At 38.8% G+C, this 15,266-nt stretch overlaps 1 protein-coding gene across 2 annotated transcripts in view; it reads right to left on the bottom strand.

Annotated features, from left to right (window-relative positions):
• Positions 1-15,266, bottom strand: part of LRRC40 (leucine rich repeat containing 40) — a 73,846-nt gene that overhangs the window by 13,608 nt on the left and 44,972 nt on the right. The window contains exon 13 of one of the 2 annotated variants that reach the window (XM_049879555.1): positions 14,175-14,252. The exons of the other annotated variant lie outside the window; for it this stretch is intronic. Within the exon in view, the coding sequence (XP_049735512.1) occupies positions 14,175-14,252 (78 nt within the window). The remainder of the gene's footprint in view (positions 1-14,174; positions 14,253-15,266) is intronic. 2 annotated transcript variants of the gene reach the window in all.

Below are 15,266 nucleotides of genomic sequence, written 5' to 3' on the forward strand. Positions count from 1 at the left end.
TATCGCTCCTGCTCAAACTAGATTAGATAAAATTCTGTTACCTATACCCATGAATGTCTAGAAAACAACATCCTAATTCTTAATTCACCTGGCACATTTCAGGCCTTATTTTCCCAGGCATTCCTGATGCATTTAACACACCTAGTATCTATCTTCTTGTAGCTTTCTCTTCATTAAATTCCATGGAAAAATGTTCTTCTAGATCTACTCATGCCTCTGCTGTTTCTACTTAGTATCACTCAGGGGCTTTTCCTATTATACTCATTCTGGATACGTGAGTGTTTTCTAAGTGTCTATCCTTTATTCACTATTTCCCCTCTTGTGTACACTCTTTCTTAGGGATCTCACCCACTTTCATGGGTCTTCTCATTGAAGCTGGCAAAAGAATTGGGAAATAACAGGAAGAGCAAGGAAAACATACCAAATAAATGGAAACTGAGTAACACCTTGCTTAAAAACCACTGAGTAACTGAAGAAATCAAAAATGAAATTAAAAAAAATCCCTAGAATCAAATGAAAATGAAAACACAACATACCAAAACCTCTGGGATACAGCAAAAGCTGTGCTATAAACGCACACATCAAAAAACAAGGGCAAAAATCAAAGCATTAACCCTACAACTCGAACAAATAGAGAGCAGCAAAAGAAGCCTAGTCACCAGAAGAAAGGAAATAATAAGGATTACAGCAGAAATGAAAGAAACAGAACAGAAAAACAGAATCAACAAGACTAGAAACTTGTTCTTTGAAAGGATCAATAAAATTGACAAACCATTGGCCAAGCTGACAAAAGAAAAACAGGAGGAAATGCAAATAACCCAAATAAAAAATGAGATGGGTGACATTACAATGGAACCAACTGAAATAAAAAGGGTCATAACAGAATACAATGAAAAATTATACTCCACCAAATATGAAAACATAGATGAATTGGACAAATTTCCAGAAACAAGCTACCTACTTAAGCTAACACAAACTGAAGTAGAAAGTCTGAAAAGACCCATAACAAAAAAAGAAACTGATGAGGTAATTAAATAGCTTGCAACTAAAAAAAGTCCTGGCCGGAACAGATTCCCTGGAGAATTCTATCAAACATTCAGAAGAGCTCACACCAATTCTACTCAAACTATTTCAGAGCATAGAAAAGGAAGGAATTCTCCTAAACTCATTCTCTGAAGCCAGTATAACACTGAAAGCAAAGCCAGGCAAAAACATCACCAAAAAAGAAAATTATAAATCAATATAACTCATGCATATACATTCAAAAATTCTCAACAAAATTCTAGCCAATAGAATTCAACAACATATCAAAAAACAACACATCATGACCAAGTGAGATTCATGCCAAGTATGCAAGGATGGTTCAACATTAGAAAGTCAATCAATGTAATCTACCACATAAACAAAAGAACCACATGATCATCTCAATCAATGAAGAAAAGGTATTTGATAAAGTCCAACACCAATTCCTGATAAAAACTCTCAGTAAAACAGGAACAGAAAGGAAATTCCTCAGTATAATAAAGGGAATTTATTATATTTATTATTATTATATATTTATTGTATATTTATTATTTACACAAAACCAATAGCCAACATTGTCCTCAATGGAAAGAGACTGAAAACATTCCCTTTGAAAACAAGAACTAGACAAGGATGTCCTTTATCACCATTCCCATTTAACACTGTACTGGAAATCCTAGCTAGAGCAATTAGGCAAAAAAAAGGAAATACAGGGCACTGAAATTGACAAGAAAGAAGTCAAGCTATCCCTATTCAAAGATGATATGATCCTATGCATAGAAAATACCAAAGACTCCACAAGAGAGCTACTGAAACTAACAGAAGAATTCAGCAAAGTAACAGGATACAAGATCACACAAATATCAGTTAGATTCCTCTAAACCAACATAGAGAACTTTGAAAAGGAAATCAGGAAAATGATACCATTTACAGTAGCACACCCACCTGCTCCAAAATAAAATACTTAGGGATAAATCTACCAGGGATGTCAAAGACTTATGCAAAGAAAATTACAAAACACTACCGCAAGAAGCCAAAAAAACAAAAAAAAAGTCCTACATAAATGGAAAAACATACCATGCTCATGGATAGGAATATTTAACATTATGAAAATGTCAACACTACCTGTAATAGGCTAGGTTCTCTTAGAGAAGCAAAACCAGTGAAGCATATGTGTGTGTATATATATATATTATATATATATATGAATATACTATATAGAGAGAGAAATTTATCTCAGGGAAATGGCTCACGAGGTTGTAGAAGCTGGCAAGTCCCAAGTCCGTAGTTCAGGCGTCAGACATCAATCAGTCTGGGAGGCTTCTCCTGACTCATATAATTGCAGGGGCTGACAAGCCCAAGATCCACAGGTCAGACAGCAGGCAGCTGGCTCATAGCTTCGAAGCGTGAGGAATTCAAGATAAGCAGATAAGATAGCAGGCTGCTGGGCAAAGTCCCAAGAACTGGAGGTCAAATGCTGACAAGCTGAATACAGGATCCAGAGCAGAGCAAAAGCCACCTAGCTTTGCCAGAAAGCCCATACATATTGGATATAGACCACACCCCCAAGGAAACTCTCTTTCAACTGACTGGCTACTCACAGCAGATCCCATCATGGAGGTGATCACATTATATCAAATCTCATGGAAGTGATTACATCATTATACAACTGCAAAGCTACATCATAACTGCCAAACCACTGAGAATCATGGCCCAGCCAAGTTGACATACAACTTTATCACGCCACCCAAAGTGATCTATAGATATAATGCAATCCCAATCCAAATTCCTTGCAATCTCAATCCAAATTCCAACAGCAAAACAAATCACAAACGTTATATGGAAAGGAAAGAGGCCACGGATAAATAAAGCATTACTGAAGAAGGACAAAGGAGGAGGCTTCACACTACCTGATCTTAGAATCTACTACATAGTCGCGATAGTTAAAACAGTCTGGTACTGGTACAATTACAGACACATAGACCAATGGAACAGAATTGAGAACCCAGAAGTAAACCCATCCACCTATGGATGGCTGATTTTTGACAAAGGGCCAAAGACTATTAAATGTGGGAAGAAGCAATCTCTTTAACAAATGGTGCTGGCAAAACTGGATGACTATCTGCAGAAAAATGAAGCAGGATACCTTACATAATACACAAACACCAACTCAAAATGGATCAAAGACCTAAATATAAAACCTACAACTATAAAGATCATGGAAGAAAACATACGGACAATTCTAGAAGCCCTAATATATGGCATAAGTAGTATACCAAACATAACTAAAAATGCCCAAACAGTAGAAGATAAACTAGATGAATTCGATCTCCTAAAAGTTAAACACTTGAGCTAATCATAAGACTTCTCCATAGAGTAAAAAGAGAACCCACAAACCAGGGAAAAAGCTTTCGACTACGACATATCCAACAAGGGATTAATCTCTAAAATTTATAAAAATTTCAACACCTTATGCCAAAAAACACAAACAATTCAATTGAAAACTGGGTAAGGATATGAACAGATACTTCACCAAAGAAGACATTCAGGAGGCTAACAAGCACATGAAGAAATGCGATTATTAGCTCAAAAAGAGATACACATTTAAATTACAATGAGATATCATTTAACCTACCATAAAAGGCACTATTAAAAAAAAACAGAGAACAACAAATGCTGGTATGGTTGTGGGGAGACTGGAACTCTTATACACTGCTGGTGAGAATGTAAAATAGTACAACCATTAAAGAAAATGATATGGCGCTTCCTTACAAAGCCAGAAATCCGCCAATTCCACTCCTAGGTACATACACTAGAGAAATAAGAGCCGTGACATAAATAGACAGATGCACACCTATGTTCATTATTCACAAGAGGAAAAAGACGGATATAACCTAAGTGCCCATCACTGGATGAATGGATAAACTATGGTACATATACACAATGGAATATTACACGACGACGAAGAATAAGGACAAATCTGCAAAACATCTCACAATTTGGATGAATTTGGAGGACATTTTGCTGAGTGGAATAAGACAATCACAAAAGAACAAATAATTGTATGGGACCACTATTATAAAAAAAGAAAAGGTTTACACATAGAAGGAAAAAAAAAATCCTTTGATGGTTAGCAGGGAAGGGAAGGGAAGAGAGGGTACTATATAGATAGAAGACACACAGTAATATGGTAAAGGGAAAGACAATAAACTATTTGGGAGAAGTCAGCACAACATGATCAAAACAAAGGAAGACACTGAGAGGAACACAAAAACAAAAGGCAACTACAGCAATTACTACAACAGAGAAAACTCTGCAGTAACAGTCTCAACAAACAGTAATTTACAAAGGAATACACAGGTAGATAGGTATGCTAAAGAAGTGTGAGAGGATGTAAGGGAGTGCACCCACCTGAAGATACAGGTTAGGTTCTGGATATCTCCACACACGTTTGTAGATGTTGCATGTATACTAATACAGACAATAAAACACACAAGGGACACAATGGTGGCAACTTCTTAGGCACAACCAAACTCTTCCTGGCACAAAGATACTAGGCTTGAAGTCTAAGGACCATAGATTTGGGGCACAGCTATGGTAACTGGCATAATATAGTCCATAAAAATAATGTTCTAGGAGGCGTGGCCAAGATGGCGGACTAGGTGCACGCTACCGCGGATCCCTCTTGCAACAAAGACTCGGAAAAACAAGGGAATCGATCACATACATAACAATCTACGAACTATGAACAACAAACACAGACCTCGAGACGGAGAACGAACAAATACGGGCAGACAGCGATCGTTTTCAGAACTAGGAGCCAGCGTACCAGGCAGGTGACCTTCGGAGCCCGATCTGGGGCAGAGCCCAGGGGGGCAGATGGCACAGACAAGGGGCCCAGCCCTACCCCCCCAAACCCATCCCAGTAGGGAGTCTAGCTGGTTGGCGCAGGCGGCGTAGCGGCGCAGCCGGTGGGAGAAGCACCCGGGAGGCAGTGACAGATCTTGGAGCGGGGAGAGCAGCGTCCCAGCCGGAGAGCCGTCCCGCCGGGAGTTTGGGGGGAAGCGGGCGTGGCGCGAGCGTGGGGATCAGCTATATTTCCCTAAAGCGACCCCTGGGGGGGGCCCAGACATTCATGCGGGGGACGCCCACCCAGTTCGCGCTTGCGGCGCGGCGCACTGGAGGGAGAAGTCCCCGGGAGGAAGTGACTGGTCTTGGAGCGGGGAGAGCAGCGTCCCAACCGGGGAGCCGTCCCGCTGGGATTCTGGTGAGAGCGGGTGGGGCGTGAGCACGGGGTCCAGTTATATTCCCCTGAATAGACCCTGGGGGCAGCCCCAGCCATTCGTGCAGGAGACGCCGACCCAGTTCGTGTGAGCGGTGCGGCGCACCGGAGGGAGAAGTCCCCGGGAGGAAGTAACTGGTCTCGGAGCGGGGAGAGCAGCGTCCCAGCCGGGGAGCCGTCCCGCTGGGATTCTGGCGGGAGCGGGTGGGGCGTGAGCGCAGGGACCAGTTATATTTCCCTGAATTGACCCCGGGGGCGGGCCCACCCGTACGTGCAAGCGGAGCGGCGCGCCGGAGGGAGAAGGCCCTGAGAGGAAGTGACAGGTCTTGGAGCGGGGAGAGTAGCGTCCCAGCCGGGGAGCCGTCCCGCCAGGTATTTAGCAGACGCGGGCGGGGCGTGAACACGGGTATCAGCTCTATATTCTGTGGTGCTACACTCCTAGCTCTCTGATACCTCCCCCACCCTCCCCAGGCAGCTCCATTAACATCCGAATATCCTGAGCCAGAGGGAGAATTCAGATAGGAATCTGACTGCATTTTTTTTAGCTGATTACCTGGAAAAACTAGTTTCCCAGTGATGGCTCCGAGACAGCAGTCCATATCAAACCACATAAAGAAACAGACCATGACAGCTTCTCCAACCCCCCAAACAAAAGAATCAAAATCCTTCCCAAATGAAGATACAATCCTGGAATTATCAGATACAAAATATAAAAAACTAATTTACAGAATGCTTAAAGATATCACAAATGAAATTAGGATAACTGCAGAAAAAGCCAAGGAACACATTGATAAAACTGTTGAAGAACTCAAAAAGATTATTCAAGAACATAGTGGAAAAATTAATGAGTTGCAAGAATCCATAGAGAGACAGCATGTAGAACTCCAAAAGATTAACAATAAAATTACAGAATTAGACAACGCAATAGGAAGTCAGAGGAGCAGACTCGAGCAATTAGAATGTAGACTGGCACTTCTGGAGGACCAGGGAATCAACACCAACATAGCTGGAAAAAAAATCAGATAAAAGAATTAAAAAAAATGAAGAAACCCTAAGAATCATGTGGGACTCTATCAAGAAGGATAACTTGCGAGTGACTGGAGTCCCAGAACAGGGAGGGGGGACAGAAAACACAGAGAAAATAGTTGAAGAAATCCTGACACAAAACTTCCCTGACATCATGAAAGACGAAAGGATATCTATCCAAGATGCTCATCGAACCCCATTTAAGATTGATCCAAAAAGAAAAACACCAAGACATATTATCATCAAACTTGCCAAAACCAAAGGCAAACAGAAAATTTTAAAAGCAGCCAGGGAGAAAAGAAAGGTTTCCTTCAAGGGAGAATCAATAAGAATAAGTTCAGACTACTCAGCAGAAACCACGCAGGCAAGAAGGGAATGGGACGACGTATACAGAGCACTGAAGGAGAAAAACTGCCAACCAAGGATCATATATCCAGCAAAACTCTCTCTGAAATATGAAGGAGAAATTAAGATATTTACAGATAAACACAAGTTTAGAGAATTTGCAAAAACTAAACCAAGACTGCAAGAAATGCTAAAGGAGATTGTTTGGCCTGATGACCAATAATATCAGGTTCCAGCACAATACAAGGTCACAAAACAGAACGTCCTGATATCAACGCAACTCAAATAGGGAAAGCACAAAAACAAACAAATTAAGACTAATTCTAAAAAATAAATAAATAAACAAAATAATACACATAACAGGGAATCATGGAAATCAATAGATAAACGATCACAATAATCAAAAAGAGGGACTAAATATAGGAGGCATTGAACTGCCAGATGGAGAGTGATACAAGGCGATATAGAACGATACAAGTTAGGTTTTTACTTAGAAAAATAGGGGTAAATAAAAAGGTAACCACAAAAAGGAATATCAATTCCATAACTCAAGAAAAAAGCCATGAAAAACGTAACGACTCAACTAACATAAAGTTAAACATTATGAAAATGAGGATCTCACAATCTACTAAGAAAAACGTCTCAGCACAAAAAAGTATGTGGAAAAATGAAATGGCCAACAACACACATGAAAAGGCATCAAAATGACAGCACTAATAACTTATTTGTCTATAATTACGCTGAATGTAAATGGACTAAATGCACCAATAAAGAGACAGAGAGTCACGGACTGGATAAAGAAACACGATCCATCTATATGCTGCCTACAAGAGACACACCTTAGACTTAGAGACACAAACAAACTAAAACTCAAAGGATGGAAAAAAATATATCAAGTAAAAAATAAGCAAAAAAGAAGAGGAGTAGCAATATTAATTTCTGACAAAATAGACTTTAGACTTAAATCTGCCACAAAGGATAAAGAAGGACACTATATAATGATAAAAGGGACAATTGATCAGGAAGACATAACCATATTAAATATTTACGCACCCAATGACAGGGCTGCAAGATACATAAATCAAATTTTAACAGAATTGAAAAGTGAGATAGACACCTCCACATTTATAGTAGGAGACTTCAACACACCACTTTCGGAGAAGGACAGGACATCCAGTAAGAAGCTCAATAGAGACACGGAAGACCTACTTACAACAATCAATCAACTTGACCTCATTGACTTATACAGAACTCTCCACCCAACTGCTGCAAAATATACTTTTTTTTCTAGTGCACATGGAACATTCTCTAGAATAGACCACATATTAGGTCATAAAACAAATCTTTGCAGAATCCAAAACATCGAAATATTACAAAGCATCTTCTCAGACCACAAGGCAATGAAGCTAGAAATCAATAACAGAAAAACTAGGGAAAAGCAATCAAATACTTGGAAAATGAACAATACCCTCCTGAAAAAAGACTGGGTTATAGAAGACATCAAGAAGGGAATAAGGAAATTCTTAGAAAGCAACGAGAATGAAAATACTTCCTATCAAAACCTCTGGGACACAGCAAAAGCAGTGCTGAGAGGCCAATTTATATTGATAAATGCACACACACAAAAAGAAGAAAGAGCCAAAATCAGAGAACTGTCCCGACAACTTGGACAAATAGAAAGTGAGCAACAAAAGAACCCATCAGGCACCAGAAGAAAACAAATAATAAAAATTAGAGCTGAACTATATGAATTAGAGAACAGAAAAACAATTGAAAGAATTAACAAAGCCAAAAGCTGATTCTCTGAAAAAATGAACAAAATTGATAAACCATTGGCTAGACTGACTAAAGAAAAACAGGAAAGGAAACAAATAACCCGAATAAGAAACGAGAAGGACCACATCACAACAGAACCAAATGAAATCAAAAGAATCATTTCAGATTACTACATAAAATTGTACTCTAACAAATTTGAAAACCTAGAAGAAATGGATAAATTCTTGGAAAAATACTACCTACCTAAACTAACACATCCAGAAGTAGAACAACTAAATAGACCCATAACAAAAAAAGAGATTGAAACGGTAATCAAAAAACTTCCAACAAAAAAAAGTCCTGGCCCAGACGGCTTCACTGCAGAGTTCTACCAAACCTTCAGAGAAGACTTAACACCACTACTACTGAAGGTATTTCAAAGCATAGAAAAAGACGGAATACTACCCAACTCATTCTATGAAGCTACCATCTCCCTGATACCAAAACCAGGTAAAGACATTACAAAAAAAGAAAATTATAGACCTATATCCCTCATGAACATAGATGCAAAAATCCTCAACAAAATTCTAGCCAATAGAATCCAACAACACATCAAAAAAATAATTCACCCTGATCAAGTGGGATTTATACCAGGTATACAAGGCTGGTTTAATATCAGAAAAACCATTAATGTAATCCATCACATTAATAAAACAAAAGATAAAAAACACATGATCTTATCAATAGATGCAGAAAAGGCATTTGACAAAGTTCAACACCCATTTATGATAAAAACTCTTACCAAAATAGGAATTGAAGGAAAATTCTTCAACATAATAAAGGGCATCTACAATTTTTTTTTTTAATGCAAAGCCAACAGCCAATATCACTCTAAATGGAGAGAACCTGAAAGCATTTCCCTTGAGAATGGGAACCAGACAAGGATGCCCTTTATCACCGCTCTTTTTCAACATCGTACTTGAAGTCCTAGCCAGGGCAATTAGGCTAGACAAAGAAATAAAGGGTATCCAGATTGGCAAGGAGGAAGTAAAGCTATCACTATTTGCAGATGACATGATCGTATACATGGAAAACCCTAAGGAATCCTCCAGAAAACTACTGAAACTAATAGAAGAGTTTGGAAGAGTCTCAGGTTATAAAATAAACATACAAAAATCACTTGGATTCCTCTACATCAACAAAAAGAACACCGAAGAGGAAATAACCAAATCAATACCATTCACAGTAGCCCCCAAGAAGATAAAATACTTAGGAATAAATCTTACCAAGGTTGTAAAAGACCTATACAAAGAAAACTATAAAACTCTGCTACAAGAAATTCAAAAGGACATACTTAAGTGGAAAAACATACCCTGCTCATGGATAGGAAGACTTAACATAGTAAAAATGTCTATTCTACCAAAAGGCATCTATACATATAACGCACTTCCAATACAAATACCAATGTCATATTTTAAGGGTATAGAGAAACAAATCACTAATTTCATATGGAAGGGAAAGAACCCCCGGATAAGCAAAGCATTACTGAAAAAGAAGAAGAAAGTGGGAGGCCTCACTCTACCTGATTTCAGAACCTATTATACAGCTACAGTAGTCAAAACAGCCTGGTACTGGTACAACAACAGGCACATAGACCAATGGAACAGAATTGAGAACCCAGATATAAATCCATCCACGTAGGAGCAGCTGATATTTGACAAAGGACCAGTGTCAGTCAATTGGGGAAATGATAGTCTTTTTAACAAATGGTGCTGGCATAACTGGATATCCATTTGCAAAAGAATGAAACAGAACCCATACCTCACACCATGCACAAAAACTAACTCCAGGTGGATCAAAGACCTAAACATAAAGACTAAAATGATAAAGATCATGGAAGAAAAAATAGGGACAACCCTAGGAGCCCTAATACAGGGCATAAACAGAATAAAAAACATTACCAAAAATGATGAAGAGAAACCAAATAACTGGGAGCTCCTAAAAATCAAACACCTATGCTCATCTAAAGACTTCACCAAAAGAGTAAAAAGACCACCTACAGACTGGGAAGGAATATTCAGCTATGACATCTCAGACCAGCGCCTGATCTCTAAAATCTACATGATTCTGTCAAAACTCAACCACAAAAAGACAAACAACCCAATCAAGAAGTGGGCAAAGGATATGAACACACATTTCACTAAAGAAGATATTCAGGCAGCCAACAGATACATGAGAAAATACTCCCGATCATTAGCCATTAGAGAAATGCAAATTAAAACTACGATGAGATTCCATCTCACACCAACTAGACTGGCATTAATCCAAAAAACACAAAATAATAAATTTTGGAGAGGCTGCGGAGAGATTGGAACTCTCATACACTGCTTGTGGGATTGTAAAATGGTACAACCACTTTGGAAATCTATCTGGCGTTATCTTAAATAGTTAGAAATAGAACTACCATACAACCCAGAAATCCCACTCCTCGGAATATACCCTAGAGATACAAGAGCCTTCACACAAACAGATATATGCACACCCATGTTTATTGCAGCTCTGTTTACAATAGCAAAAAACTGGAAGCAACCAAGATGTCCATCAACGGATGAATGGGTAAATAAATTGTGGTATATTCACACAATGGAATACTACGCATCGATAAAGAACAGTGACGAATCTCTGAAACATTTCATAACATGGAGGAATCTGGAAGGCATTATGCTGAGTGAAATGAGTCAGAGGCAAAAGGACAAATATTGTATAAGATCACTATTATAAGATCTTGAGAAATAGAAAAAACGGAGAAGAACACATACTTTTGTGGTTACAAAGAGGGGAGGGAGGGAGGGAGGGAGAGGGTTTTTTAGTGATCAATCAGTAGATAAAAACTGCTTTGGGCGAAGGGAAAGACAACACTCAATACAAGGAAGGTCAGCCTAATTGGACTGGACTAAATAACAAAGAGGTTTCTGGGATAAAATGAAAGCTTCAAAGGTCAGCGGAGCAGGGGCTGGGGTCTGGCGAACATGGTTTGAGGGGACTTCTAAGTCAATGGGCAAAATAATTCTATTATGAAAACATTCTGCATCCCACTTTGAAATGTGGCGTCTGGGGTCCTAAATGCCAACAAGTGGCCATCTAAGATACATCATTTGGTCTCAACCCACCTGGAGCAAAGGCAAAGGAGGAACACCAAGGTCACACGACAACTAAGAACCCAAGAGACAGAAAGGGCCACATGAACCAGAGACCTACATTATCCTGAGACCAGAAGAACTAGTTGGTGCCCGGCCACAATCGATGTCCGCCCTGTCAGGGAGCACAACAGACAACTCCTGAGGGAGCAGGAGACCAATGGGATACAGACCCCAATTTCTCATAAAAAGACCATACCTAATGGTATGACTGCGACTAGAGGAATCCCAGAGACAATGCTCCCCAGAACTTCTGATGGCACAGGACAGGAACCATCCCCGAAGACAACTCATCAGGCATGAAAAGGACTGGTCAGCGGCGGGGAGAGAGATGCTGATGAAGAGGGAGCTAATTAAATCAGGTGGACACTGGAGAGTGTGTTGGCAACTCTTGACTGGAGGGGGGATGGGAAGATAGAGAGAGAGGGAAAATGGCAAAATTGGCACGAGAGACTGAAAGGGCTGATTCAATAAGGGGAGAGCAAGTGGGAGAAGGGAGTAAGATGTATGTAAACTTACATGTGACAGACTGATTGGAATGGTAAATGTTCACTTGAAGCTTAATAAAAATTAATTAAAAAAAATAATGTTCTACATCTTACTTACTGGTTCGGCAGTGGTTGGGTTACATCTTACTTTGGTGAGTAGTGTCTGAGGTCTTAAAAGCTTGTGAGCGGTCATCTAAGATACAGTTAGTGGTCTCTTCCCATTCCCATTCGGAGTAAAAGAAAAGTGAAGAAAGCCAAAGACTCAAGGGAGCAATTAGTCCAAATGACTAAAAGACCACATGCACAACAATCTCCATGAACCCATGACGAAAAGAACTAGATGGTGCTCAACTACCATAACCCATCATAATAGAGGGTCCCAGACAGAGCGGAAGAAAAATGTAGAACAAAAAATCAAGTTCATAAAAAAAGACCAGACTTATTGGCCTGATAGAGACTGGCAGAACCCCCAAGAGTATGACCCTAAGACACCTCTCTGACTTGGAACTGCAGCCATTCCTGGGAACAACCTTTCGGCCAAGCAATAGACAGGCCTATAAAATAAACAATAATGCCCAAAAAGAATTTGCTTCATAGAACAAACAATTATACAACACCAAAGGGCAACATTTGCCCCAAAGCAAAGATGAGAAAGCAGGAAGAGGTAGGAAAACCAGATGAAAGAAAATGGAGAACCCAAGCAGAAATTGGGAGAATGCTAACACAGCGTGGGGATTGCAACCAATGTCATGGAACATGTTGTGTACAATTTTTTGAATGGGAAACTAGTTTGCTCTGTAAACTTCCACCTAACGCACAATATTAAAAAAAAAAAAAAAGAATTGGGAAAGTACTCCAAAAGATATCTACATATTACTTTAGAGTTTAACTATAAAGAGTTCAAGTGGGAAGCAGATAATTGTGGGTCTGGAAGCAGATGAGGGATAAAGATGTAGATCAGGAAGATTCTTAGTCTTTTCAGAAGACAGGATGACAAGAGAAGGAACAGACAGCTATGGTGAGTAAGAGGGTCAAGATAAGGCTGGCACTAGAGAGTTAACTGAGGTTGGGTGTCAAGAATTTATACCGACACCAATATTCAAGATTAACATTCACTTTCCCTGGTAGAAGTACAGAAGGTACATTGTAGCACTGATATGAGAAGGAGTTGTCTCCCAGGTAAAGAAGACTCTAGAGAGCTTAGAAAAAATGAACTGAAGGATGGGAAGGTTAATCCTTGCAGGAGTTAAAACTGAATAAGCTTAGACCATTTAGGTTTGAATGAAAGACTAAAATTAAATGGGGCTTGAATTGTGATCACTGTCTAGATTTTATAGGAATGTATAGCACAAACAGTGTTTAACAGCTCAAATACTTGGCTATAAACTGTGTAGCTAAAGGTCCCAGCTCTAGTTGGTTTGGTTTCAGCAAATGCTGCCTTATAGGAAGAGAGAATTGGCACCGTGTTGCTAGAATCTCTTCAATGGCCTTCCTGCCTAGTCATAAAACTTTCTAATCCATCCTTCATCTCTGAGACGCAAGACAGCACAATGGTTAAGGACACAGACTCTGGAACCAAATTGAATGAGTTTGAACCATAATTACTTAACTTTTAATCCTCAATTTTTAAATGGACATAATAACAGAACCTACCACTTAGGGTTTTTGTGAGGATTAAATAATACATGTAAAGTACTTACCATAGTGTCAGTAGGTAACTGCCCAATAAATATTAGATACTTTTGATTATCTGCAGTATTTTCATAGGGTTTGCAGAATAAAATCTACTTTTCCTACAGGGTCACTATGAGTCAGAATCAACTTGACAGCAACAGGTTTGCTTTCTTTTGGTGTTTCATTCGGCATAGAAAGTTCAGAAAGGGCCAGCTACTGCATACATGATCAACCGCATTTGTTACTTCTGCTTCTGTACCTTGTACACTGTAGGGTCCAAACAATGGTTTTTTTTTTTTTTTTTTTATTGTTTATCTGGCTCTTTTCATTGTTTTTCTCTAGTAAGAAAGATTTTAACAGAGAATTGTCTCTTCTGTCTCTTACCTATTAAAGGAAAGATTGATCATTTGTAGTCTTATCAGTGATTCCATTTCTTCAGGCAAAGAATTTAAAAAATTGTTTCTAAATTGGGGAAAAAATAGATGATTTAGAAAGTTTGAAAATTTTTATAATTTTGTTATTAAAATATTATACAACAAACACAAATTATTTAAATTGTTTTTTTCAATCCTTGATCTGACCTCAATAAGGGTAAGTTCTCAGAATCCTGAATAAGTCAGCTGCCTCAAGAATCTGATTAGCATGCCAAGTCCTCGACAATACCAATATGCAACCAACTGGTAATGAAACCAACTCTTTAATAGTAGATTTAACAAGGTAAAGACTGTAAACAAATCCCACACCTCCTTCAAACTGGCTCAGCAATACTTCTAGGACAGGGCCTTTAGATCATGTCTATAATACTACATTAAATATTCAATTGGTGTCAGTACGTATGCCTCACATATAAACATGAAATTCTACTCCAAGTAGAATTTTAAAATTACAGGGACAAAAATGAAACAGGAAGGTAAAGAGCCTTCGTATGCTTAGAAACTTGGAGCTTTCTACTTGAAAGGTATTAAGCAAGTTCATTTCTACTCTAAGTTTAGAATTTCAATTAGTACAACGCATATTTTTTGGATCACACAATGAGACATGGAAGTGAACACAATCTCATTTACCACAGGAAGGATCTGGGAGCAATGTTAGAAGAAAGATTAACAATAAAGCAAAAAAGATTCTAGAGGCAATACAACTACCTAATAATAGAATGTATTTGCGAGAAAATTGCCAACTAGATGGCTACTTATAAATGAAACATTTTAATGACTGAATAATTTTCTCTACCCTCTTGCTTTGGGTTCAGATATCAAGTCTAATATGTAAGGGTCATATTTTCTATAGTGTAATATATATTTTTACTTTTCTCTGCTTTGTTTCAGTTATTATCCTTAAGCTGTGTTGAATCACCTACTGCTGGTTTCCATTCTTTTCCTCAAAAGTCTTAAACCTAATAATAATAGACATGGAAGCAGATTTTGATCACTGACTTAGAAACTCCCAGGTGTAGTTATAGATAGAGGCCTGCATATA

The sequence above is a fragment of the Elephas maximus genome, chromosome 3, assembly GCF_024166365.1.
Source record: "Elephas maximus indicus isolate mEleMax1 chromosome 3, mEleMax1 primary haplotype, whole genome shotgun sequence".
Taxonomy (NCBI): domain Eukaryota; kingdom Metazoa; phylum Chordata; class Mammalia; order Proboscidea; family Elephantidae; genus Elephas; species Elephas maximus.